Source organism: Pseudophryne corroboree, chromosome 6 (genome assembly GCF_028390025.1).
Source record: "Pseudophryne corroboree isolate aPseCor3 chromosome 6, aPseCor3.hap2, whole genome shotgun sequence".
In the NCBI taxonomy this organism is placed as follows: Eukaryota; Metazoa; Chordata; class Amphibia; order Anura; family Myobatrachidae; genus Pseudophryne; species Pseudophryne corroboree.
Genome location: NC_086449.1, coordinates 116776915 through 116800953, shown reverse-complemented (window position 1 = coordinate 116800953; position 24039 = coordinate 116776915). Strand labels below are relative to the sequence as shown.

The 24039-nt window shown below is 45.8% G+C and overlaps 10 protein-coding genes across 10 annotated transcripts; 6 read left to right on the top strand and 4 right to left on the bottom strand.

Annotated features, from left to right (window-relative positions):
* The first annotated feature begins 1990 nt into the window (after window positions 1-1990).
* On the top strand, window positions 1991-2401 carry LOC134934947 (histone H3). The gene has a single exon (XM_063930269.1). The coding sequence runs from the start codon at window positions 1991-1993 to the stop codon at window positions 2399-2401; it is 411 nt and encodes a 136-aa protein (XP_063786339.1).
* Window positions 2402-3161: 760 nt separating this feature from the next.
* Window positions 3162-3554, bottom strand: LOC134934433 (histone H2A type 1-like). The gene has a single exon (XM_063929874.1). The coding sequence runs from the start codon at window positions 3552-3554 to the stop codon at window positions 3162-3164; it is 393 nt and encodes a 130-aa protein (XP_063785944.1).
* Window positions 3555-3950: 396 nt separating this feature from the next.
* Window positions 3951-4331, top strand: LOC134934945 (histone H2B 1.1). Its single transcript, XM_063930268.1, has one exon. The coding sequence runs from the start codon at window positions 3951-3953 to the stop codon at window positions 4329-4331; it is 381 nt and encodes a 126-aa protein (XP_063786338.1).
* A 1425-nt stretch (window positions 4332-5756) lies between these two features.
* On the top strand, window positions 5757-6068 carry LOC134934431 (histone H4). Its single transcript, XM_063929873.1, has one exon. It carries the CDS (start codon window positions 5757-5759, stop codon window positions 6066-6068), a length of 312 nt encoding a protein of 103 aa, XP_063785943.1.
* Window positions 6069-7155: 1087 nt separating this feature from the next.
* On the bottom strand, window positions 7156-8089 carry LOC134934943 (histone H1C-like). The gene has a single exon (XM_063930266.1). It carries the CDS (start codon window positions 7810-7812, stop codon window positions 7156-7158), a length of 657 nt encoding a protein of 218 aa, XP_063786336.1. The 5' UTR covers window positions 7813-8089.
* Window positions 8090-13593: 5504 nt separating this feature from the next.
* On the top strand, window positions 13594-14004 carry LOC134934944 (histone H3). Its single transcript, XM_063930267.1, has one exon. It carries the CDS (start codon window positions 13594-13596, stop codon window positions 14002-14004), a length of 411 nt encoding a protein of 136 aa, XP_063786337.1.
* A 760-nt stretch (window positions 14005-14764) lies between these two features.
* On the bottom strand, window positions 14765-15157 carry LOC134934430 (histone H2A type 1-like). Its single transcript, XM_063929872.1, has one exon. The coding sequence runs from the start codon at window positions 15155-15157 to the stop codon at window positions 14765-14767; it is 393 nt and encodes a 130-aa protein (XP_063785942.1).
* A 392-nt stretch (window positions 15158-15549) lies between these two features.
* LOC134934942 (histone H2B 1.1) lies at window positions 15550-15930 on the top strand. Its single transcript, XM_063930265.1, has one exon. The coding sequence runs from the start codon at window positions 15550-15552 to the stop codon at window positions 15928-15930; it is 381 nt and encodes a 126-aa protein (XP_063786335.1).
* A 1423-nt stretch (window positions 15931-17353) lies between these two features.
* LOC134934429 (histone H4) lies at window positions 17354-17665 on the top strand. Its single transcript, XM_063929871.1, has one exon. It carries the CDS (start codon window positions 17354-17356, stop codon window positions 17663-17665), a length of 312 nt encoding a protein of 103 aa, XP_063785941.1.
* Window positions 17666-18752: 1087 nt separating this feature from the next.
* LOC134934941 (histone H1C-like) lies at window positions 18753-19409 on the bottom strand. The gene has a single exon (XM_063930263.1). It carries the CDS (start codon window positions 19407-19409, stop codon window positions 18753-18755), a length of 657 nt encoding a protein of 218 aa, XP_063786333.1.
* Window positions 19410-24039: the final 4630 nt, after the last annotated feature.

The window sequence follows — 24039 nt, the reverse complement described above, 5'->3', positions numbered from 1 at the left end:
GATAACGGTCACCCGAGGAGTGGAGCAATGGTGCAACAAAGTTATTTAGATGCATTGCTGTGCCACAAGCAATTGTACTTAAGCATGAGAAAGTTGCTCAACATGGAGCATTGCATTTCATGTATGCACACCATATGAAAGTAACTTCTGGACCATAAGGCTGAATTCATGGACCAGATCCCACTGGTCATCTGTCAACCGGATTAATGGAACCTCTTCTTAAAGTATGTGGGTTTCCTGAGATGACTCCTTTCAATTCCACATATCACTGTGATAAAACATTTGTGCTGTGTAATGTTCTTGGTTATCTTCAAGGTGTTTCTAGCTCACATTTCGGTATATGCCACCCAGTTGATGCAATTGTGTGGAACGATGGGTGGAAGATCCACAGTCATTGAAAAGAGATGAGATCCTGGATCTCGTCTTAAAGAAGCAATTTCTGATACAATTGGCTATGGAAATCGGAGAGTGGATGGCTGACCACAAATCATCCACCTATCCAACCAAACTATAGCAGCCACAATGTAAGGCAATCCAAGTGAGCTGGCAAATCAAAGCAGGTACTTCCACTTTTATCAATCCTGCCAACTGTAACGCTGTGGGCCTATTCTTGGGTGTAGGATCTATAATGACCTGGTGCCATGTTGTCAGGATGACCCTTAATCTCTGCCAGAAGAGATGCCCTAGGTGAAGGGCATCATTTTTTTTTAAGTAGTAGCATGAATAAGAGGAATATTCATGCTACCATCGATCTGGAATGATTTTTTTACGTTAAACATTTTTGATTGTTTCCAGACATTATCACATACAGTGTATACTTTTTTATGCGATGTATTTAACAGCAATAATTTACATTTTCGTGTGGTACATATACAAACGGGTATTTCAATGAGTTCCAATACAATTTGATAGATAGATAGATAGATAGATAGATAGATAGATAGATAGATAGATAGATAGATAGATAGATAATTGCTATGTCACATAAATTCAGTTGAATATATACTGGTTTTAAATCTGTTTATTCCTCAGAGTCTTACATTCGATTAATTACCATAAATACAACTTTTAACAGATGTTTTAAAGTTTATTTTTACAAGAACAATTGAAATGAATATACAATAGTTAAATGGGCATACAGGAAAAAAAAAACCCAGTAATAAAATAAAACAATAAGGGTATTGCTATGCAGGGCCTTTAGTACTTTATAGGATTTTAATTTCCTCTGAGTAGATGTAGAACCCCCTTTGAAACTAAATATATAGCCTTATATTCTCTTCATGTAGTTTAGCAGATTCACGAGGTTGAGGTTGCGGTCTAAGTTGATACTTTTGCTCAGATTGTATCCAGCAATGTTTCAATAGAGTAGTTACAATTGTATCATACTATAATACTGTTTCCCATTAGTATCATATCGTTTCTCACACACGCAGGAGTTCTGACTACATTAAAGTGAGCAGCTTTAGATTTAACATTCATGTTTTAATGATCAAATGATTATTTTATTTTATACGCCGCTGTTTTGATCTAAGCTGTGCTGCTTTTGCTGTTGTTGTTTGCTAGTTTACCTGCCATCCCATATTATCATTTCCCTGGTATTAGGGCTTGTAAGGATTATATTCTGTACACACAATATATATATATATATATATATATATATATATATTTTTTTTTTTATCCCCGGCTATTGCAGCTATTCAGCAGCACTGTGTGTGATTACGTTTGGTATATGTGTACTGGGGCCGGGGCTGCTATACCGTGAAAAGACCTCGAGGCCGGGCCGTTAGAAACTTCACATAAACAATAGAGGAAACAGAAATTCTTGGCGGGCTTTATGAAACTTACAGCTTCTTCACCGAAACCAACCAGGATGAAGGGCGTGTTTAACTCATCAAATCACAAAGCAGCTCTGTGCATAAATACAGTTGTTGCCGGCTGTTGGCTATTCAGTCTTTTTTCTACTTGGTAGAAGTCAGATCTGTGTGGAAATATGGCCAGGACCAAGCAGACCGCCCGCAAATCTACAGGAGGGAAAGCTCCCCGCAAGCAGCTGGCAACGAAAGCTGCCCGGAAGAGCGCCCCAGCTACCGGCGGCGTGAAGAAACCTCACCGCTATCGTCCTGGAACTGTTGCTCTTCGCGAGATCCGCCGGTATCAGAAATCCACTGAGCTGCTGATCCGCAAGCTGCCCTTCCAGCGTCTGGTGCGTGAGATCGCCCAGGACTTCAAGACTGACCTGCGCTTCCAGAGCTCCGCCGTCATGGCCCTACAAGAGGCCAGCGAGGCTTATCTGGTGGGGCTGTTCGAGGACACCAACCTGTGCGCCATCCACGCCAAGAGGGTGACCATCATGCCCAAAGACATCCAGCTGGCCCGCAGGATCCGAGGGGAGAGGGCATAGAAACTCGGCACTCCTATACACGCAACAACCCAAAGGCTCTTTTCAGAGCCACCAAGTCTTTCTAAACGAGCTGCAGCATAAGTCACCCCTCAGTGTCAGAGTAACAGGATGCGGATGAATCCTCCGCTCTCCACCCATAGCAGCTTCAAATGACAGGCCAAGTCTATGAAGTTTACATATATAATACGATAAGCAAGCCGCAAAGTGAATAATGGAATGTTGACTATCAAAAATAATTAAATATCTGGACGGGCTGGTTCACCCGACAGTACATTGTTACTAGTGTTCCGCCTAGATTCCCTTGTAAAATTGTTTTCTTCAGCTGGGATAAGAGGATATTGCTCTCAATTATCAAATATTTGTATGTAATGCAGCTGTTTTCATCCTAGCTTTGTTACGTCACACGGAGAGAGAATATGGTTTCTCTCCTTATATACTTTACACGGATCAGCTTCCCACTCCTATAAGCGGAAGGGGCCTCATTTGCAGCATGCAGTTATTGCAAAGGGAATATTCAGACTATCTTTAGATTTCACCACAACAGACCAGGGCTCCTAAAGGGTAAGGGAGCGTCTATACCTTTAGCGGTTGTATGGACGGGATGTGGAGATGAAAGCGCGGCTAGCCCGTCAGATATCGCTACAACACAAGCAATGACAGTACACACAGCTCTCCTGGGAAGACGTGGGTGGCTCTGAAAAGAGCCTTTGTGTTGTGTGTCGGGTACATCGTTTCGGTGGTGGAAGCTGCCAGCCTCACATTACTTGCTCTTGGCCGGTTTGTGGCTCTCGGTCTTCTTGGGCAGCAGCACGGCCTGGATGTTGGGCAGAACGCCTCCCTGGGCGATGGTCACCCCACCGAGCAGCTTGTTGAGCTCTTCGTCGTTGCGCACAGCCAGCTGCAGGTGGCGGGGGATGATGCGGGTCTTCTTGTTGTCGCGAGCGGCGTTTCCGGCGAGCTCCAGGATCTCAGCCGTCAGATACTCCAGCACCGCGGCCAGATAGACCGGGGCACCGGCTCCCACTCGCTCAGCATAGTTTCCTTTCCTCAGCAGACGGTGAACGCGACCGACTGGGAACTGGAGACCGGCCCGGGATGAGCGAGTCTTGGCCTTAGCCCGGGTCTTGCCGCCTTGTTTGCCTCTGCCGGACATGTTCAGTTCACAAAACAAATAATTCCTTCTAACAAACTGAGAGAAAATGTGAACCTGTAATACCGCCCTCCTCCTATATATACACTCAGAGTGGGTCTACCGCGTGCTCTGTGATTGGTTTGCTTACAAATGAACCAATGCAGCTCGAGTTTATCCACAGACCAATCCGCAATATGTAGTGTGTGTGTGTGTGTGTGTGTGTGTGTGTGTGGGGGGGTGTTAGCTACCACTCAGCGTCACGTGACACTTTTACCCTATACTTAGCTTATACTTACCCTACACTTTTACCAGAAGCGTTGAAGCCTCATTTGCATAAGATGCCTATAAATAGAGCAAACCCGGGCGGTGTACGGCACAGATTCTCCCTGCTGTGTGTAGAAGAAGTGAGTGGTGGAAATGCCTGAACCAGCAAAGTCCGCGCCGGCGCCCAAGAAGGGCTCAAAGAAGGCCGTAACCAAGACCCAGAAGAAAGATGGAAAGAAGCGTAGGAAGAGCAGGAAGGAGAGTTACGCCATCTACGTGTACAAGGTGCTGAAGCAGGTGCACCCTGACACCGGCATCTCCTCCAAGGCTATGGGCATCATGAACTCCTTTGTCAATGACATTTTTGAGCGCATTGCGGGGGAAGCTTCCCGCCTGGCTCACTACAACAAGCGCTCCACCATCACCTCCCGGGAGATCCAGACCGCCGTACGCCTGCTGCTGCCGGGAGAGTTGGCCAAGCACGCCGTGTCCGAGGGCACCAAGGCCGTCACCAAGTACACCAGCGCCAAGTAATCTCCCCTTCCTCTCCCACACGAACACAAAGGCTCTTTTAAGAGCCACCCATCTCCTCGCTAATCGGGCTGTAACTTATTATTTGCGCTGTGTCCTGTCTCCCTGAATTTGACTGAATCACAGTAATCTAGGCTGTGTTGTAGTTTCTTCATTCCTTATACATGTGCATCTTGTTAGTCGGATGCTGGGGAACTCCCCTCTAGTGTGCGAGCTAGTACAGGAGACCCCCCCCTGTTGATGATTACTGCGTGCAAAGCGGCATTCTCTCCGCTCTCATGTACTGTAAAACACGTTCCAGACGTAGATCAGATTTCTACAGAACTCGTCAAAGCTACAGATGCCAGGGCTTCTAAAAAGCCAGAGAGCAGCAGAAACACTGCCCGTGTAGTTGCTGTGTGACTAGCACATAATTTTCTGTCTGGCTCAAGTGATACAAACTGGATTGTTACATTGTTAATATCGCTACTACTGTATCATAATCTTGATAAGCAGGTGGTTAAAAGTCGGTCTTCAAGATGACCTGTGTTACTATGATATCGTTGCAAAAGTAACAACGGGATGCAAACTGCGGTGCCCCTGCTTGTACCTAGTCCATTATGACATCACACAGCAGGGTTCCCGTTTAGGCGCACACGTACCAGTTATGCTCGTTGCTGTAAAAACGGCTTCAATGGTTATTTGAGGAGTAGTAGTGATCCGGGTCGCAATGTGGCTGAGCGCTAAGGTACGGTTCAGCTGACCCAATTGACATACTATTATTATTTACACCTAATATACAATATTATGAGACGGCGAGAGAACATAGCTGATACGCTGGCGCTCGCTAATTAGAGATCGAAGCGAACCGAGCCTGGGTGCCAGGAATACTTGTAGCGAGGGACACATCAGAAGCGGCATGCCATTGGGGGAGTGTTCCCCTACCAGGATTTGAATTGTCCACTCCGGTTAACTTGTTTTGACCCGCCGAATTTAGCTCGTCTCTCATTGGGCCAGTCCGATGAATCGCGCTCCTAGCCCAAGGCGCTGGTGTGGGTCCGACTTAATAGTGATAAACACTATATATGTATTTGGAAAATATATTATTTATCATTTCAGGGAGAATGAAATGTCACTACTTTTCGTTAATTGACTATAGGTGTAAAACCTTCTTTTCCTATTTTACCCTAGAAATGTGGGATCAAATGGATACAATTTTTTTTTTTTTTTTTTTTAACATTTATATATCTGTTCACGGAAATGAATAGAGATGACGAAGAGAAAGCTGCCACTGTCCTGCGGTGTGCTAAGTCAGAAAAGGCGGACTACCCAGGTCTCCTCCTCTCCGAGTTCTAAGTCCCCCATCAGGTCCGCCCTTCCTCTTAATAAAGGGCTGCTGTGAGGCGATCAACTCATTCTTACTGATTGCAACTCGCAAGCTGTTTGAAGATGTCAGGAAGAGGCAAAGGTGGTAAGGGACTCGGGAAAGGAGGCGCTAAGCGCCACAGGAAGGTGCTGCGGGACAACATCCAGGGCATCACGAAGCCAGCCATTCGCCGTCTCGCTCGCAGAGGTGGCGTGAAGCGCATTTCTGGCCTCATCTACGAGGAGACCCGTGGGGTGCTGAAGGTCTTTCTAGAGAATGTGATCCGGGACGCCGTCACTTACACCGAGCACGCCAAGAGGAAGACTGTGACCGCTATGGATGTGGTCTATGCTCTCAAGCGCCAGGGCCGCACTCTGTATGGTTTTGGAGGTTAAGATCTGGCTCCTCTTTGGCTGATCTCCTTTCCCGAAACACGCTAACAAAAGGCCCTTTTAAGGGCCACCTACAGTACTCCTGAAATGAGCTTTATGAACATGCTGCTTTTCGAGGGAAGCGTATTGTTAGTCAGATCCACAATACTAACGATAGAAATACACTTCTTTCCCATCTACAAAGTCTCGCTGGATATTCAAATATAAGACGCCAGAAGTTGCCATTTACAATGCATAGACCATATATATCTAGAATTCTAGTCAATCTGGAATGGAAAAAGGCAGCAGCATAATTGCCTCTGTCCATTTGGATGATGCCTCCTTGTGTCCGGGTGGAATCGGTTCGATATTGTTTTATGAAAAATTCTGAAGGATGTAGGTGTAATATACCGTGCATAGCGTGCGCAGGAGGTGCTGTAGCGGGGTACTCTTGAAAAGATGTTGAGTTAAAACGTAACTTGTATTATAACGATGACATGCTGACACAATACATGTCCTAAAATTCAAGCATAGGGTATTAAGGCACAGCTGTGAATGTTTCTCCAAGTGTAGTTTATATATAATTCTGTTACAACGACCTCTTGAACAATTAATAAGTAGGGAAGCTTACTAGCCAACTACTCTGATAGAAACTGCACAGAACTATTTGTCTCTACTGGAGGTTCTCTTTCTGGTAAAGCAGTCTCCCTGTTATTGTGTAGCTAGTGTTCTCAGAAAGTGCAAACAAACATTAAATTGATACTTGCTTTTCAGCAGCTACCCTGCAGACTGTTCACCACAGGGAATGGTGAGTGTTCGAGTACACAGGAAGGAAGCATGCCGCTATTGTGAGCGGCCTGAGGTAGGAAGCAGGACATCCAGGTATTATTTCCCGATCAGTCTTGCTACAGTAGCGCTAATAAATAACCCTGCGTTACCTATCAATAAGCAACCAAAAATCCCACGGAGACACTGCTGAACTGTAACGTAATGTAGTGACTCAATATCTGTACGCCGTGCGCCTACAGCTCTGCCGGGACAGGGTGGGTGGCTCTGAAAAGAGCCTTTGGGGGGATAACAAGGAAGCGAGGCTGCTACGGCGGCTCTTCCATCACTTCTTGGCCGCAGCTTTCTTGGGCTTAGCTACCTTCTTGGCCGGGCTTTTGGCGGCTTTGGGCTTCGCCGCCTTCTTGGCCGGACTCTTGGCTGCTTTGGGCTTCGCCGCCTTCTTGGCCGGACTCTTGGCCGCTTTCTTGGGCTTCGCGGCTTTAGGCTTCTTTGGGCTTTTGGCAGCAGCCGCTTTTGTGGGTTTCTTCACCTTCTTGGGGCTCTTGGCTGCACTCGGAGCTCTCTTGGGCTTCTTCGGGGACTTGGCCACTTTCTTTGCCGCTGGTTTCTTGGGCTTCAGGGCGGCCTTCTTGCTCTCCAGCTGATTCTTATTGAGCTTGAAGGAGCCGGAAGCTCCGGTGCCTTTCACTTGGGTGAGAGTTCCTTTGGTCACCAATCCTTTCACCCCCACTTTGATGCGACTGTTATTCTTCTCCACATCGTAGCCTCCGGCAGCCAGAGCCTTCTTCAGGGCGGCAAGAGAAACTCCACTGCGCTCCTTGGAGGCGGCCACGGCCTTTAAGATCAGCTCGGAAACGCTGGGCCCGGAAGACTTGCCGCTTTTCTTGGCTCCCCCTGCAGCTTTCTTCGGCTGCCTCTTCTTTTTGGCTGCGCCCTCTGACGGCGGGACAGCGGCGACGGCTGGTGCAGTTTCTGCCATGTTAGCTCAACGTCACTTTAACCAACAAATGGTAATACAGCACAAGCCGCTCTCTGACGTCTTTTATATACGGTGCCTGCTGTGCTGTAATTGGCTGCTGAGCCTGGTGCGTTCTGCGCTCTCATTGGCGGAATAAGCAGTCCTTGTAAACCCTTCCCTGTCTGAGTGTAAGGGGAAATCTGCCCTCACCTTGTGTTTCCCTAACGCAGAAAAAGAGTCTTTTATTGGGCATGAGAAAAGCAGCGTGCAGCCTCTCTGCACCACACCAGTACTCCAAGGTCTCCCCTAGGCCTATACGGCCATTGCTAGCCTAGGCGCTGCAAAGAGACCCAGGAACAGCCCCTGTCAGCTTACTTACACCAAGCTGGATCTGTCCAGCATGTAACACATCTGTACTTTTCTGCGAGGCTAAAACGTCTGATTGGGGCATTTTTCTGTCCCCCTGGCACTACATGTAACGAAGGTGATCTGGGGTTCAGTCTGTGCAGGGGATGCACCATTTTCAAAGACATAAAGGTGATGGCTGGGCTCCTGTACACCCGGGTGGCTAGCACAGGCAGGTTGCCTCACAACGTATTGGCAGTCTTGTTTAGGAACTCTAGTTACTGTGACAAAAGAGAGATACCCAGCATAGTCAGCCACAGGTTAACCCTGCTTGTGTGAGATTCTCCCCGTCGTGTAGAATGTTGGTGGGATTTTCCCCAAATGTTTATAAAATGACCCATACAGACATGAATGTATATTTATGCAAGATCGGTGTGTCAGAGTGAGGGCAATGGTGATCTGTTCCCATTACCATTCCTCTTTTAAAAATGCCAAAGTATGAGACTTTGTCATTTTTAAAAGAGGACATCGGAACTTTCCTAAAAATAGAGGGAAACAGTAGGAATATTTGGGAACATTGGGGGGTGGATACAGGAATAATAGAGAGGAAGGTATAGTGGGACAAGTAGAGAGACCTCTTGTAATTGAGCTAGGTGAGAGGAAGGGAAGAAACGAGGAAAAACAGGGGTAGGAGGAAGGAGGAAGAAGAAGAAGATATATATTGTTACATGGCAACTACTGATTGCAGAGTAAAAAAGTGGATGCTATTTTCGGCATATCAATGGATGATAGACATGTTTGCACACAATAGTTCTGGGAAATAAAATAAAATGATGAAGCTTGCAGAATAAGATGAGAGACAACAGTCACCTGAGGAGCAATGGTTCAACTAATCTTACGTTTTCAAATGTACTACCGTGATAAAAGCAGTTGCTGCAGCTTCAGCACTGAACCTCACTGTTGGATAGCAGGCGAAAGATATGCAGAGACCACGAGGCTGAATGTCTAGAGCAGGCATTCCCATCCATGGTCCTCTAGGCACACCAACAGTGCAGGTTTTAGTGATATCCAGGCTGCAGCACAGATGGTTAAATCAAAATAACTGAGCTACTAATTAAGTCACCTGTGGTGAAGCATGGATATCACTAAAACCTGCACTGTTAGTGTGCCTTGAGGACCGTGGTTGGGAATGCCTGGTCTGGAGAAAAGGCGGCTGCGGAACGGAGCATCAGAACCTCTGGGGGAAACATTGGGGGTAATTCCAAGTTGATCGCAGCAGGACATTTTTAGCAGTTGGGCAAAACCATGTACACTGCAGGTGGGGCAGATATAACATTTGCAGAGAGAGTTAGATTTGGGTGTGGTGTGTTCAATCTGCAATCTAAATTGCAGTGTACAAATAACGCAGCCAGTATTTTCTCTGCACAAAAACAAAATAACCCACCCAAACCTAACTGTCTCTGCAAATGTTATATCTGCCCCACCTGCAGTGCACATGGTTTTGCCCAACTGCAAAAAATGTCCTGCTGCGATCAACTTGGAATTACCCCCTTTGTGTCAGCAGAGATCCACTGTGGATGCAAAGTTGTGAGAAGAAGGGCAACGCAGATTAACAGACCAGAGTTCAACTGCATTGACCAGTGATGGAAAGCACAGATATAGACTAGGGCAGGTCAAGAGCAGTGTTGAGAGAAGATGATCGCCATAGAGGAATGGAAGGCACATGAGGATGGACGTGAGATGTGGACAAACAGAGTTGATGACTGCAAAATGGAGGGCGTGGGCCAGCAGCAAGTACCATCAAGGTCTGAACCTCACCCCCAACCAATGATGGCAGGCTGGAGTAGGGCACTAGAGCGGTGGGAGTCTGCATAGAAACTCCAGAGCAGGTAGGGGGACCACGGAGCTGGATCTGTGCCACACCAGTGGCTTTCTGCGTCTCCAAGGATGGTAGAAAAATAAATAAATAAATAAATAAATATATACATACATAAAAACTGACCCAGTTGAAGAGGCGGGAAGGCCCTGTTCCATCTTACTATGGAATGTGCGCATTGATTACATGTTTCCCCATATTACTAATTATTTCTCAGCGGTAAGTAATAGCACAATGAGGAGTCATGGGTAGTGGCACACTCACATTGGAGCAGACATTGTTGGCGTGGTGCACCATCAGAAGAGGTGAGTGATTGTTATTGAATTAGGTTTGTTTTTATTATTATTTCACATAAACTATGATAGATATATATTGTCCTTAAATCCCTATGGTCCCATTTAAGAGCCTAAACTCTATTATTTTATCATAAATATAACTTTTCTCAATTCTTTTAAAGTGCAAGGTTTTTTTTTCAATAGCAAGCAAAATGGATATAAATGAGATACATATGCATAAATACAAATTCAGTGATTATAGTAGAACAATAAGGTTCTGTTTTTATTTTTTATTTTTTTTATTTCGTTTCCAGTGAGTAGTAGAAAAGCCCCTTTATATAATCCAAATCTACAGTAGCCTTGTGTTTTCTTCATGCAATGTCCCAGACATATAAGGTTTAGCTTGTGGTCCTGCAAATCATTAACTCCCTTAGACTGCATGATACTGACCTCGGAAAACATACGGGAGGCCCGCATTTGGGATGACTGTGGTCAGAAGACCATCAGCGGCATCCCGATGCTGAGAATCACGACAGGGGAGAGGTAAGTATAATAACCCTCACCTTCTCCTTAGTTCCTAAACATATCCCTCCTGTAGCCTAAACCTACCCCCCTTCTTTGTTCCTAACCCTAACACTCCCTCCCCACATCCTAACCCTCCCCTCCCACAGCCTATCTCTAACCCTGCCACTATTGCCTAACCACAACCTAACCTCCTGCAGTCGAACCCTAACACTCCCCATCTTACTTACATTCACGATTTTGACCACAGTTCCCCCAGTACTGCAACCATTTAAAAGAGAAACATTGTAGTGTGTGTGTGTGTGTGTGTGTGTGTGTGTGTGTGTGTGTGTGTGTGTGTGTGTGTGTGTGTGTGTGTGTGTGTGTTTTATTTGTAGGGGGGTGGTAGTGGAAGTAGGGTGGACAACAGGAGGAGACAGTAGGAATAAGGGGGACGTAGAAATAGGAGGGTATGAGTAAAGTGTGAGGGATGGGAGAAATGAGGTGAAAAATAAGGGTGATGAAGGGAAAAAGTTGGAACAGGGAGAAGAGTAGTGTAAGATAAGAAAAGGGAGGAGATAATCGGAGATGGGAAGAAAAGGCAGAAGGAGGAATAGATAAAGATTGGACAAATGAGTGGAATGTAAAAATAAAAGGCAGAATTAAAGTGACGAGACACAAAGGGTTATCAATGGGACATGGGAGGAACAAGGAGAAGAATCGGCGAATCAGGAGCAGATGAAAAGGTGTGGAAGAGGACAAAAAAAATGAACACAACTGCTAGCCAGCAGGCAAATGGCAGGCCAAGATCAAAGATAACGGTCACCCGAGGAGTGGAGCAATGGTGCAACAAAGTTATTTAGATGCATTGCTGTGCCACAAGCAATTGTACTTAAGCATGAGAAAGTTGCTCAACATGGAGCATTGCATTTCATGTATGCACACCATATGAAAGTAACTTCTGGACCATAAGGCTGAATTCATGGACCAGATCCCACTGGTCATCTGTCAACCGGATTAATGGAACCTCTTCTTAAAGTATGTGGGTTTCCTGAGATGACTCCTTTCAATTCCACATATCACTGTGATAAAACATTTGTGCTGTGTAATGTTCTTGGTTATCTTCAAGGTGTTTCTAGCTCACATTTCGGTATATGCCACCCAGTTGATGCAATTGTGTGGAACGATGGGTGGAAGATCCACAGTCATTGAAAAGAGATGAGATCCTGGATCTCGTCTTAAAGAAGCAATTTCTGATACAATTGGCTATGGAAATCGGAGAGTGGATGGCTGACCACAAATCATCCACCTATCCAACCAAACTATAGCAGCCACAATGTAAGGCAATCCAAGTGAGCTGGCAAATCAAAGCAGGTACTTCCACTTTTATCAATCCTGCCAACTGTAACGCTGTGGGCCTATTCTTGGGTGTAGGATCTATAATGACCTGGTGCCATGTTGTCAGGATGACCCTTAATCTCTGCCAGAAGAGATGCCCTAGGTGAAGGGCATCATTTTTTTTTAAGTAGTAGCATGAATAAGAGGAATATTCATGCTACCATCGATCTGGAATGATTTTTTTACGTTAAACATTTTTGATTGTTTCCAGACATTATCACATACAGTGTATACTTTTTTATGCGATGTATTTAACAGCAATAATTTACATTTTCGTGTGGTACATATACAAACGGGTATTTCAATGAGTTCCAATACAATTTGATAGATAGATAGATAGATAGATAGATAGATAGATAGATAGATAGATAGATAGATAGTTAATTGCTATGTCACATAAATTCAGTTGAATATATACTGGTTTTAAATCTGTTTATTCCTCAGAGTCTTACATTCGATTAATTACCATAAATACAACTTTTAACAGATGTTTTAAAGTTTATTTTTACAAGAACAATTGAAATGAATATACAATAGTTAAATGGGCATACAGGAAAAAAAAAACCCAGTAATAAAATAAAACAATAAGGGTATTGCTATGCAGGGCCTTTAGTACTTTATAGGATTTTAATTTCCTCTGAGTAGATGTAGAACCCCCTTTGAAACTAAATATATAGCCTTATATTCTCTTCATGTAGTTTAGCAGATTCACGAGGTTGAGGTTGCGGTCTAAGTTGATACTTTTGCTCAGATTGTATCCAGCAATGTTTCAATAGAGTAGTTACAATTGTATCATACTATAATACTGTTTCCCATTAGTATCATATCGTTTCTCACACACGCAGGAGTTCTGACTACATTAAAGTGAGCAGCTTTAGATTTAACATTCATGTTTTAATGATCAAATGATTATTTTATTTTATACGCCGCTGTTTTGATCTAAGCTGTGCTGCTTTTGCTGTTGTTGTTTGCTAGTTTACCTGCCATCCCATATTATCATTTCCCTGGTATTAGGGCTTGTAAGGATTATATTCTGTACACACAATATATATATATATATATATATATATATATATATTTTTTTTTTTTTTTTATCCCCGGCTATTGCAGCTATTCAGCAGCACTGTGTGTGATTACGTTTGGTATATGTGTACTGGGGCCGGGGCTGCTATACCGTGAAAAGACCTCGAGGCCGGGCCGTTAGAAACTTCACATAAACAATAGAGGAAACAGAAATTCTTGGCGGGCTTTATGAAACTTACAGCTTCTTCACCGAAACCAACCAGGATGAAGGGCGTGTTTAACTCATCAAATCACAAAGCAGCTCTGTGCATAAATACAGTTGTTGCCGGCTGTTGGCTATTCAGTCTTTTTTCTACTTGGTAGAAGTCAGATCTGTGTGGAAATATGGCCAGGACCAAGCAGACCGCCCGCAAATCTACAGGAGGGAAAGCTCCCCGCAAGCAGCTGGCAACGAAAGCTGCCCGGAAGAGCGCCCCAGCTACCGGCGGCGTGAAGAAACCTCACCGCTATCGTCCTGGAACTGTTGCTCTTCGCGAGATCCGCCGGTATCAGAAATCCACTGAGCTGCTGATCCGCAAGCTGCCCTTCCAGCGTCTGGTGCGTGAGATCGCCCAGGACTTCAAGACTGACCTGCGCTTCCAGAGCTCCGCCGTCATGGCCCTACAAGAGGCCAGCGAGGCTTATCTGGTGGGGCTGTTCGAGGACACCAACCTGTGCGCCATCCACGCCAAGAGGGTGACCATCATGCCCAAAGACATCCAGCTGGCCCGCAGGATCCGAGGGGAGAGGGCATAGAAACTCGGCACTCCTATACACGCAACAACCCAAAGGCTCTTTTCAGAGCCACCAAGTCTTTCTAAACGAGCTGCAGCATAAGTCACCCCTCAGTGTCAGAGTAACAGGATGCGGATGAATCCTCCGCTCTCCACCCATAGCAGCTTCAAATGACAGGCCAAGTCTATGAAGTTTACATATATAATACGATAAGCAAGCCGCAAAGTGAATAATGGAATGTTGACTATCAAAAATAATTAAATATCTGGACGGGCTGGTTCACCCGACAGTACATTGTTACTAGTGTTCCGCCTAGATTCCCTTGTAAAATTGTTTTCTTCAGCTGGGATAAGAGGATATTGCTCTCAATTATCAAATATTTGTATGTAATGCAGCTGTTTTCATCCTAGCTTTGTTACGTCACACGGAGAGAGAATATGGTTTCTCTCCTTATATACTTTACACGGATCAGCTTCCCACTCCTATAAGCGGAAGGGGCCTCATTTGCAGCATGCAGTTATTGCAAAGGGAATATTCAGACTATCTTTAGATTTCACCACAACAGACCAGGGCTCCTAAAGGGTAAGGGAGCGTCTATACCTTTAGCGGTTGTATGGACGGGATGTGGAGATGAAAGCGCGGCTAGCCCGTCAGATATCGCTACAACACAAGCAATGACAGTACACACAGCTCTCCTGGGAAGACGTGGGTGGCTCTGAAAAGAGCCTTTGTGTTGTGTGTCGGGTACATCGTTTCGGTGGTGGAAGCTGCCAGCCTCACATTACTTGCTCTTGGCCGGTTTGTGGCTCTCGGTCTTCTTGGGCAGCAGCACGGCCTGGATGTTGGGCAGAACGCCTCCCTGGGCGATGGTCACCCCACCGAGCAGCTTGTTGAGCTCTTCGTCGTTGCGCACAGCCAGCTGCAGGTGGCGGGGGATGATGCGGGTCTTCTTGTTGTCGCGGGCGGCGTTTCCGGCGAGCTCCAGGATCTCAGCCGTCAGATACTCCAGCACCGCGGCCAGATAGACCGGGGCACCGGCTCCCACTCGCTCAGCATAGTTTCCTTTCCTCAGCAGACGGTGAACGCGACCGACTGGGAACTGGAGACCGGCCCGGGATGAGCGAGTCTTGGCCTTAGCCCGGGTCTTGCCGCCTTGTTTGCCTCTGCCGGACATGTTCAGTTCACAAAACAAATAATTCCTTCTAACAAACTGAGAGAAAATGTGAACCTGTAATACCGCCCTCCTCCTATATATACACTCAGAGTGGGTCTACCGCGTGCTCTGTGATTGGTTTGCTTACAAATGAACCAATGCAGCTCGAGTTTATCCACAGACCAATCCGCAATATGTAGTGTGTGTGTGTGTGTGTGGGGGGGGGGGGGGGGGTGTTAGCTACCACTCAGCGTCACGTGACACTTTTACCCTATACTTAGCTTATACTTACCCTACACTTTTACCAGAAGCGTTGAAGCCTCATTTGCATAAGATGCCTATAAATAGAGCAAACCCGGGCGGTGTACGGCACAGACTCTCCCTGCTGTGTGTAGAAGAAGTGAGTGGTGGAAATGCCTGAACCAGCAAAGTCCGCGCCGGCGCCCAAGAAGGGCTCAAAGAAGGCCGTAACCAAGACCCAGAAGAAAGATGGAAAGAAGCGTAGGAAGAGCAGGAAGGAGAGTTACGCCATCTACGTGTACAAGGTGCTGAAGCAGGTGCACCCTGACACCGGCATCTCCTCCAAGGCTATGGGCATCATGAACTCCTTTGTCAATGACATTTTTGAGCGCATTGCGGGGGAAGCTTCCCGCCTGGCTCACTACAACAAGCGCTCCACCATCACCTCCCGGGAGATCCAGACCGCCGTACGCCTGCTGCTGCCGGGAGAGTTGGCCAAGCACGCCGTGTCCGAGGGCACCAAGGCCGTCACCAAGTACACCAGCGCCAAGTAATCTCCCCTTCCTCTCCCACACGAACACAAAGGCTCTTTTAAGAGCCACCCATCTCCTCGCTAATCGGGCTGTAACTTATTATTTGCGCTGTGTCCTGTCTCCCTGAATTTGACTGAATCACAGTAATCTAGGCTGTGTTGTAGTTTCTTCATTCCTTATACATGTGCATCTTGTTAGTCGGATGCTGGGGAACTCCCCTCTAGTGTGCGAGCTAGTACAGGAGACCCCCCCCTGTTGATGATTACTGCGTGCAAAGCGGCATTCTCTCCGCTCTCATGTACTGTAAAACACGTTCCAGACGTAGATCAGATTTCTACAGAACTCGTCAAAGCTACAGATGCCAGGGCTTCTAAAAAGCCAGAGAGCAGCAGAAACACTGCCCGTGTAGTTGCTGTGTGACTAGCACATAATTTTCTGTCTGGCTCAAGTGATACAAACTGGATTGTTACATTGTTAATATCGCTACTACTGTATCATAATCTTGATAAGCAGGTGGTTAAAAGTCGGTCTTCAAGATGACCTGTGTTACTATGATATCGTTGCAAAAGTAACAACGGGATGCAAACTGCGGTGCCCCTGCTTGTACCTAGTCCATTATGACATCACACAGCAGGGTTCCCGTTTAGGCGCACACGTACCAGTTATGCTCGTTGCTGTAAAAACGGCTTCAATGGTTATTTGAGGAGTAGTAGTGATCCGGGTCGCAATGTGGCTGAGCGCTAAGGTACGGTTCAGCTGACCCAATTGACATACTATTATTATTTACACCTAATATACAATATTATGAGACGGCGAGAGAACATAGCTGATACGCTGGCGCTCGCTAATTAGAGATCGAAGCGAACCGAGCCTGGGTGCCAGGAATACTTGTAGCGAGGGACACATCAGAAGCGGCATGCCATTGGGGGAGTGTTCCCCTACCAGGATTTGAATTGTCCACTCCGGTTAACTTGTTTTGACCCGCCGAATTTAGCTCGTCTCTCATTGGGCCAGTCCGATGAATCGCGCTCCTAGCCCAAGGCGCTGGTGTGGGTCCGACTTAATAGTGATAAACACTATATATGTATTTGGAAAATATATTATTTATCATTTCAGGGAGAATGAAATGTCACTACTTTTCGTTAATTGACTATAGGTGTAAAACCTTCTTTTCCTATTTTACCCTAGAAATGTGGGATCAAATGGATACAATTTTTTTTTTTTTTTTTTAACATTTATATATCTGTTCACGGAAATGAATAGAGATGACGAAGAGAAAGCTGCCACTGTCCTGCGGTGTGCTAAGTCAGAAAAGGCGGACTACCCAGGTCTCCTCCTCTCCGAGTTCTAAGTCCCCCATCAGGTCCGCCCTTCCTCTTAATAAAGGGCTGCTGTGAGGCGATCAACTCATTCTTACTGATTGCAACTCGCAAGCTGTTTGAAGATGTCAGGAAGAGGCAAAGGTGGTAAGGGACTCGGGAAAGGAGGCGCTAAGCGCCACAGGAAGGTGCTGCGGGACAACATCCAGGGCATCACGAAGCCAGCCATTCGCCGTCTCGCTCGCAGAGGTGGCGTGAAGCGCATTTCTGGCCTCATCTACGAGGAGACCCGTGGGGTGCTGAAGGTCTTTCTAGAGAATGTGATCCGGGACGCCGTCACTTACACCGAGCACGCCAAGAGGAAGACTGTGACCGCTATGGATGTGGTCTATGCTCTCAAGCGCCAGGGCCGCACTCTGTATGGTTTTGGAGGTTAAGATCTGGCTCCTCTTTGGCTGATCTCCTTTCCCGAAACACGCTAACAAAAGGCCCTTTTAAGGGCCACCTACAGTACTCCTGAAATGAGCTTTATGAACATGCTGCTTTTCGAGGGAAGCGTATTGTTAGTCAGATCCACAATACTAACGATAGAAATACACTTCTTTCCCATCTACAAAGTCTCGCTGGATATTCAAATATAAGACGCCAGAAGTTGCCATTTACAATGCATAGACCATATATATCTAGAATTCTAGTCAATCTGGAATGGAAAAAGGCAGCAGCATAATTGCCTCTGTCCATTTGGATGATGCCTCCTTGTGTCCGGGTGGAATCGGTTCGATATTGTTTTATGAAAAATTCTGAAGGATGTAGGTGTAATATACCGTGCATAGCGTGCGCAGGAGGTGCTGTAGCGGGGTACTCTTGAAAAGATGTTGAGTTAAAACGTAACTTGTATTATAACGATGACATGCTGACACAATACATGTCCTAAAATTCAAGCATAGGGTATTAAGGCACAGCTGTGAATGTTTCTCCAAGTGTAGTTTATATATAATTCTGTTACAACGACCTCTTGAACAATTAATAAGTAGGGAAGCTTACTAGCCAACTACTCTGATAGAAACTGCACAGAACTATTTGTCTCTACTGGAGGTTCTCTTTCTGGTAAAGCAGTCTCCCTGTTATTGTGTAGCTAGTGTTCTCAGAAAGTGCAAACAAACATTAAATTGATACTTGCTTTTCAGCAGCTACCCTGCAGACTGTTCACCACAGGGAATGGTGAGTGTTCGAGTACACAGGAAGGAAGCATGCCGCTATTGTGAGCGGCCTGAGGTAGGAAGCAGGACATCCAGGTATTATTTCCCGATCAGTCTTGCTACAGTAGCGCTAATAAATAACCCTGCGTTACCTATCAATAAGCAACCAAAAATCCCACGGAGACACTGCTGAACTGTAACGTAATGTAGTGACTCAATATCTGTACGCCGTGCGCCTACAGCTCTGCCGGGACAGGGTGGGTGGCTCTGAAAAGAGCCTTTGGGGGGATAACAAGGAAGCGAGGCTGCTACGGCGGCTCTTCCATCACTTCTTGGCCGCAGCTTTCTTGGGCTTAGCTACCTTCTTGGCCGGGCTTTTGGCGGCTTTGGGCTTCGCCGCCTTCTTGGCCGGACTCTTGGCTGCTTTGGGCTTCGCCGCCTTCTTGGCCGGACTCTTGGCCGCTTTCTTGGGCTTCGCGGCTTTAGGCTTCTTTGGGCTTTTGGCAGCAGCCGCTTTTGTGGGTTTCTTCACCTTCTTGGGGCTCTTGGCTGCACTCGGAGCTCTCTTGGGCTTCTTTGGGGACTTGGCCACTTTCTTTGCCGCTGGTTTCTTGGGCTTCAGGGCGGCCTTCTTGCTCTCCAGCTGATTCTTATTGAGCTTGAAGGAGCCGGAAGCTCCGGTGCCTTTCACTTGGGTGAGAGTTCCTTTGGTCACCAATCCTTTCACCCCCACTTTGATGCGACTGTTATTCTTCTCCACATCGTAGCCTCCGGCAGCCAGAGCCTTCTTCAGGGCGGCAAGAGAAACTCCACTGCGCTCCTTGGAGGCGGCCACGGCCTTTAAGATCAGCTCGGAAACGCTGGGCCCGGAAGACTTGCCGCTTTTCTTGGCTCCCCCTGCAGCTTTCTTCGGCTGCCTCTTCTTTTTGGCTGCGCCCTCTGACGGCGGGACAGCGGCGACGGCTGGTGCAGTTTCTGCCATATTAGCTCAACGTCACTCTAACCAACAAATGGTAATACAGCACAAGCCGCTCTCTGACGTCTTTTATATACGGTGCCTGCTGTGCTGTAATTGGCTGCTGAGCCTGGTGCGTTCTGCGCTCTCATTGGCGGAATAAGCAGTCCTTGTAAACCCTTCCCTGTCTGAGTGTAAGGGGAAATCTGCCCTCACCTTGTGTTTCCCTAACGCAGAAAAAGAGTCTTTTATTGGGCATGAGAAAAGCAGCGTGCAGCCTCTCTGCACCACACCAGTACTCCAAGGTCTCCCCTAGGCCTATACGGCCATTGCTAGCCTAGGCGCTGCAAAGAGACCCAGGAACAGCCCCTGTCAGCTTACTTACACCAAGCTGGATCTGTCCAGCATGTAACACATCTGTACTTTTCTGCGAGGCTAAAACGTCTGATTGGGGCATTTTTCTGTCCCCCTGGCACTACATGTAACGAAGGTGATCTGGGGTTCAGTCTGTGCAGGGGATGCACCATTTTCAAAGACATAAAGGTGATGGCTGGGCTCCTGTACACCCGGGTGGCTAGCACAGGCAGGTTGCCTCACAACGTATTGGCAGTCTTGTTTAGGAACTCTAGTTACTGTGACAAAAGAGAGATACCCAGCATAGTCAGCCACAGGTTAACCCTGCTTGTGTGAGATTCTCCCCGTCGTGTAGAATGTTGGTGGGATTTTCCCCAAATGTTTATAAAATGACCCATACAGACATGAATGTATATTTATGCAAGATCGGTGTGTCAGAGTGAGGGCAATGGTGATCTGTTCCCATTACCATTCCTCTTTTAAAAATGCCAAAGTATGAGACTTTGTCATTTTTAAAAGAGGACATCGGAACTTTCCTAAAAATAGAGGGAAACAGTAGGAATATTTGGGAACATTGGGGGGTGGATACAGGAATAATAGAGAGGAAGGTATAGTGGGACAAGTAGAGAGACCTCTTGTAATTGAGCTAGGTGAGAGGAAGGGAAGAAACGAGGAAAAACAGGGGTAGGAGGAAGGAGGAAGAAGAAGAAGATATATATTGTTACATGGCAACTACTGATTGCAGAGTAAAAAAGTGGATGCTATTTTCGGCATATCAATGGATGATAGACATGTTTGCACACAATAGTTCTGGGAAATAAAATAAAATGATGAAGCTTGCAGAATAAGATGAGAGACAACAGTCACCTGAGGAGCAATGGTTCAACTAATCTTACGTTTTCAAATGTACTACCGTGATAAAAGCAGTTGCTGCAGCTTCAGCACTGAACCTCACTGTTGGATAGCAGGCGAAAGATATGCAGAGACCACGAGGCTGAATGTCTAGAGCAGGCATTCCCATCCATGGTCCTCTAGGCACACCAACAGTGCAGGTTTTAGTGATATCCAGGCTGCAGCACAGATGGTTAAATCAAAATAACTGAGCTACTAATTAAGTCACCTGTGGTGAAGCATGGATATCACTAAAACCTGCACTGTTAGTGTGCCTTGAGGACCGTGGTTGGGAATGCCTGGTCTGGAGAAAAGGCGGCTGCGGAACGGAGCATCAGAACCTCTGGGGGAAACATTGGGGGTAATTCCAAGTTGATCGCAGCAGGACATTTTTAGCAGTTGGGCAAAACCATGTACACTGCAGGTGGGGCAGATATAACATTTGCAGAGAGAGTTAGATTTGGGTGTGGTGTGTTCAATCTGCAATCTAAATTGCAGTGTACAAATAACGCAGCCAGTATTTTCTCTGCACAAAAACAAAATAACCCACCCAAACCTAACTGTCTCTGCAAATGTTATATCTGCCCCACCTGCAGTGCACATGGTTTTGCCCAACTGCAAAAAATGTCCTGCTGCGATCAACTTGGAATTACCCCCTTTGTGTCAGCAGAGATCCACTGTGGATGCAAAGTTGTGAGAAGAAGGGCAACGCAGATTAACAGACCAGAGTTCAACTGCATTGACCAGTGATGGAAAGCACAGATATAGACTAGGGCAGGTCAAGAGCAGTGTTGAGAGAAGATGATCGCCATAGAGGAATGGAAGGCACATGAGGATGGACGTGAGATGTGGACAAACAGAGTTGATGACTGCAAAATGGAGGGCGTGGGCCAGCAGCAAGTACCATCAAGGTCTGAACCTCACCCCCAACCAATGATGGCAGGCTGGAGTAGGGCACTAGAGCGGTGGGAGTCTGCATAGAAACTCCAGAGCAGGTAGGGGGACCACGGAGCTGGATCTGTGCCACACCAGTGGCTTTCTGCGTCTCCAAGGATGGTAGAAAAATAAATAAATAAATAAATAAATATATACATACATAAAAACTGACCCAGTTGAAGAGGCGGGAAGGCCCTGTTCCATCTTACTATGGAATGTGCGCATTGATTACATGTTTCCCCATATTACTAATTATTTCTCAGCGGTAAGTAATAGCACAATGAGGAGTCATGGGTAGTGGCACACTCACATTGGAGCAGACATTGTTGGCGTGGTGCACCATCAGAAGAGGTGAGTGATTGTTATTGAATTAGGTTTGTTTTTATTATTATTTCACATAAACTATGATAGATATATATTGTCCTTAAATCCCTATGGTCCCATTTAAGAGCCTAAACTCTATTATTTTATCATAAATATAACTTTTCTCAATTCTTTTAAAGTGCAAGGTTTTTTTTTCAATAGCAAGCAAAATGGATATAAATGAGATACATATGCATAAATACAAATTCAGTGATTATAGTAGAACAATAAGGTTCTGTTTTTATTTTTTATTTTTTTTATTTCGTTTCCAGTGAGTAGTAGAAAAGCCCCTTTATATAATCCAAATCTACAGTAGCCTTGTGTTTTCTTCATGCAATGTCCCAGACATATAAGGTTTAGCTTGTGGTCCTGCAAATCATTAACTCCCTTAGACTGCATGATACTGACCTCGGAAAACATACGGGAGGCCCGCATTTGGGATGACTGTGGTCAGAAGACCATCAGCGGCATCCCGATGCTGAGAATCACGACAGGGGAGAGGTAAGTATAATAACCCTCACCTTCTCCTTAGTTCCTAAACATATCCCTCCTGTAGCCTAAACCTACCCCCCTTCTTTGTTCCTAACCCTAACACTCCCTCCCCACATCCTAACCCTCCCCTCCCACAGCCTATCTCTAACCCTGCCACTATTGCCTAACCACAACCTAACCTCCTGCAGTCGAACCCTAACACTCCCCATCTTACTTACATTCACGATTTTGACCACAGTTCCCCCAGTACTGCAACCATTTAAAAGAGAAACATTGTAGTGTGTGTGTGTGTGTGTGTGTGTGTGTGTGTGTGTGTGTGTGTGTGTGTGTGTGTGTGTTTTATTTGTAGGGGGGTGGTAGTGGAAGTAGGGTGGACAACAGGAGGAGACAGTAGGAATAAGGGGGACGTAGAAATAGGAGGGTATGAGTAAAGTGTGAGGGATGGGAGAAATGAGGTGAAAAATAAGGGTGATGAAGGGAAAAAGTTGGAACAGGGAGAAGAGTAGTGTAAGATAAGAAAAGGGAGGAGATAATCGGAGATGGGAAGAAAAGGCAGAAGGAGGAATAGATAAAGATTGGACAAATGAGTGGAATGTAAAAATAAAAGGCAGAATTAAAGTGACGAGACACAAAGGGTTATCAATGGGACATGGGAGGAACAAGGAGAAGAATCGGCGAATCAGGAGCAGATGAAAAGGTGTGGAAGAGGACAAAAAAAATGAACACAACTGCTAGCCAGCAGGCAAATGGCAGGCCAAGATCAAAGATAACGGTCACCCGAGGAGTGGAGCAATGGTGCAACAAAGTTATTTAGATGCATTGCTGTGCCACAAGCAATTGTACTTAAGCATGAGAAAGTTGCTCAACATGGAGCATTGCATTTCATGTATGCACACCATATGAAAGTAACTTCTGGACCATAAGGCTGAATTCATGGACCAGATCCCACTGGTCATCTGTCAACCGGATTAATGGAACCTCTTCTTAAAGTATGTGGGTTTCCTGAGATGACTCCTTTCAATTCCACATATCACTGTGATAAAACATTTGTGCTGTGTAATGTTCTTGGTTATCTTCAAGGTGTTTCTAGCTCACATTTCGGTATATGCCACCCAGTTGATGCAATTGTGTGGAACGATGGGTGGAAGATCCACAGTCATTGAAAAGAGATGAGATCCTGGATCTCGTCTTAAAGAAGCAATTTCTGATACAATTGGCTATGGAAATCGGAGAGTGGATGGCTGACCACAAATCATCCACCTATCCAACCAAACTATAGCAGCCACAATGTAAGGCAATCCAAGTGAGCTGGCAAATCAAAGCAGGTACTTCCACTTTTATCAATCCTGCCAACTGTAACGCTGTGGGCCTATTCTTGGGTGTAGGATCTATAATGACCTGGTGCCATGTTGTCAGGATGACCCTTAATCTCTGCCAGAAGAGATGCCCTAGGTGAAGGGCATCATTTTTTTTAAGTAGTAGCATGAATAAGAGGAATATTCATGCTACCATCGATCTGGAATGATTTTTTTACGTTAAACATTTTTGATTGTTTCCAGACATTATCACATACAGTGTATACTTTTTTATGCGATGTATTTAACAGCAATAATTTACATTT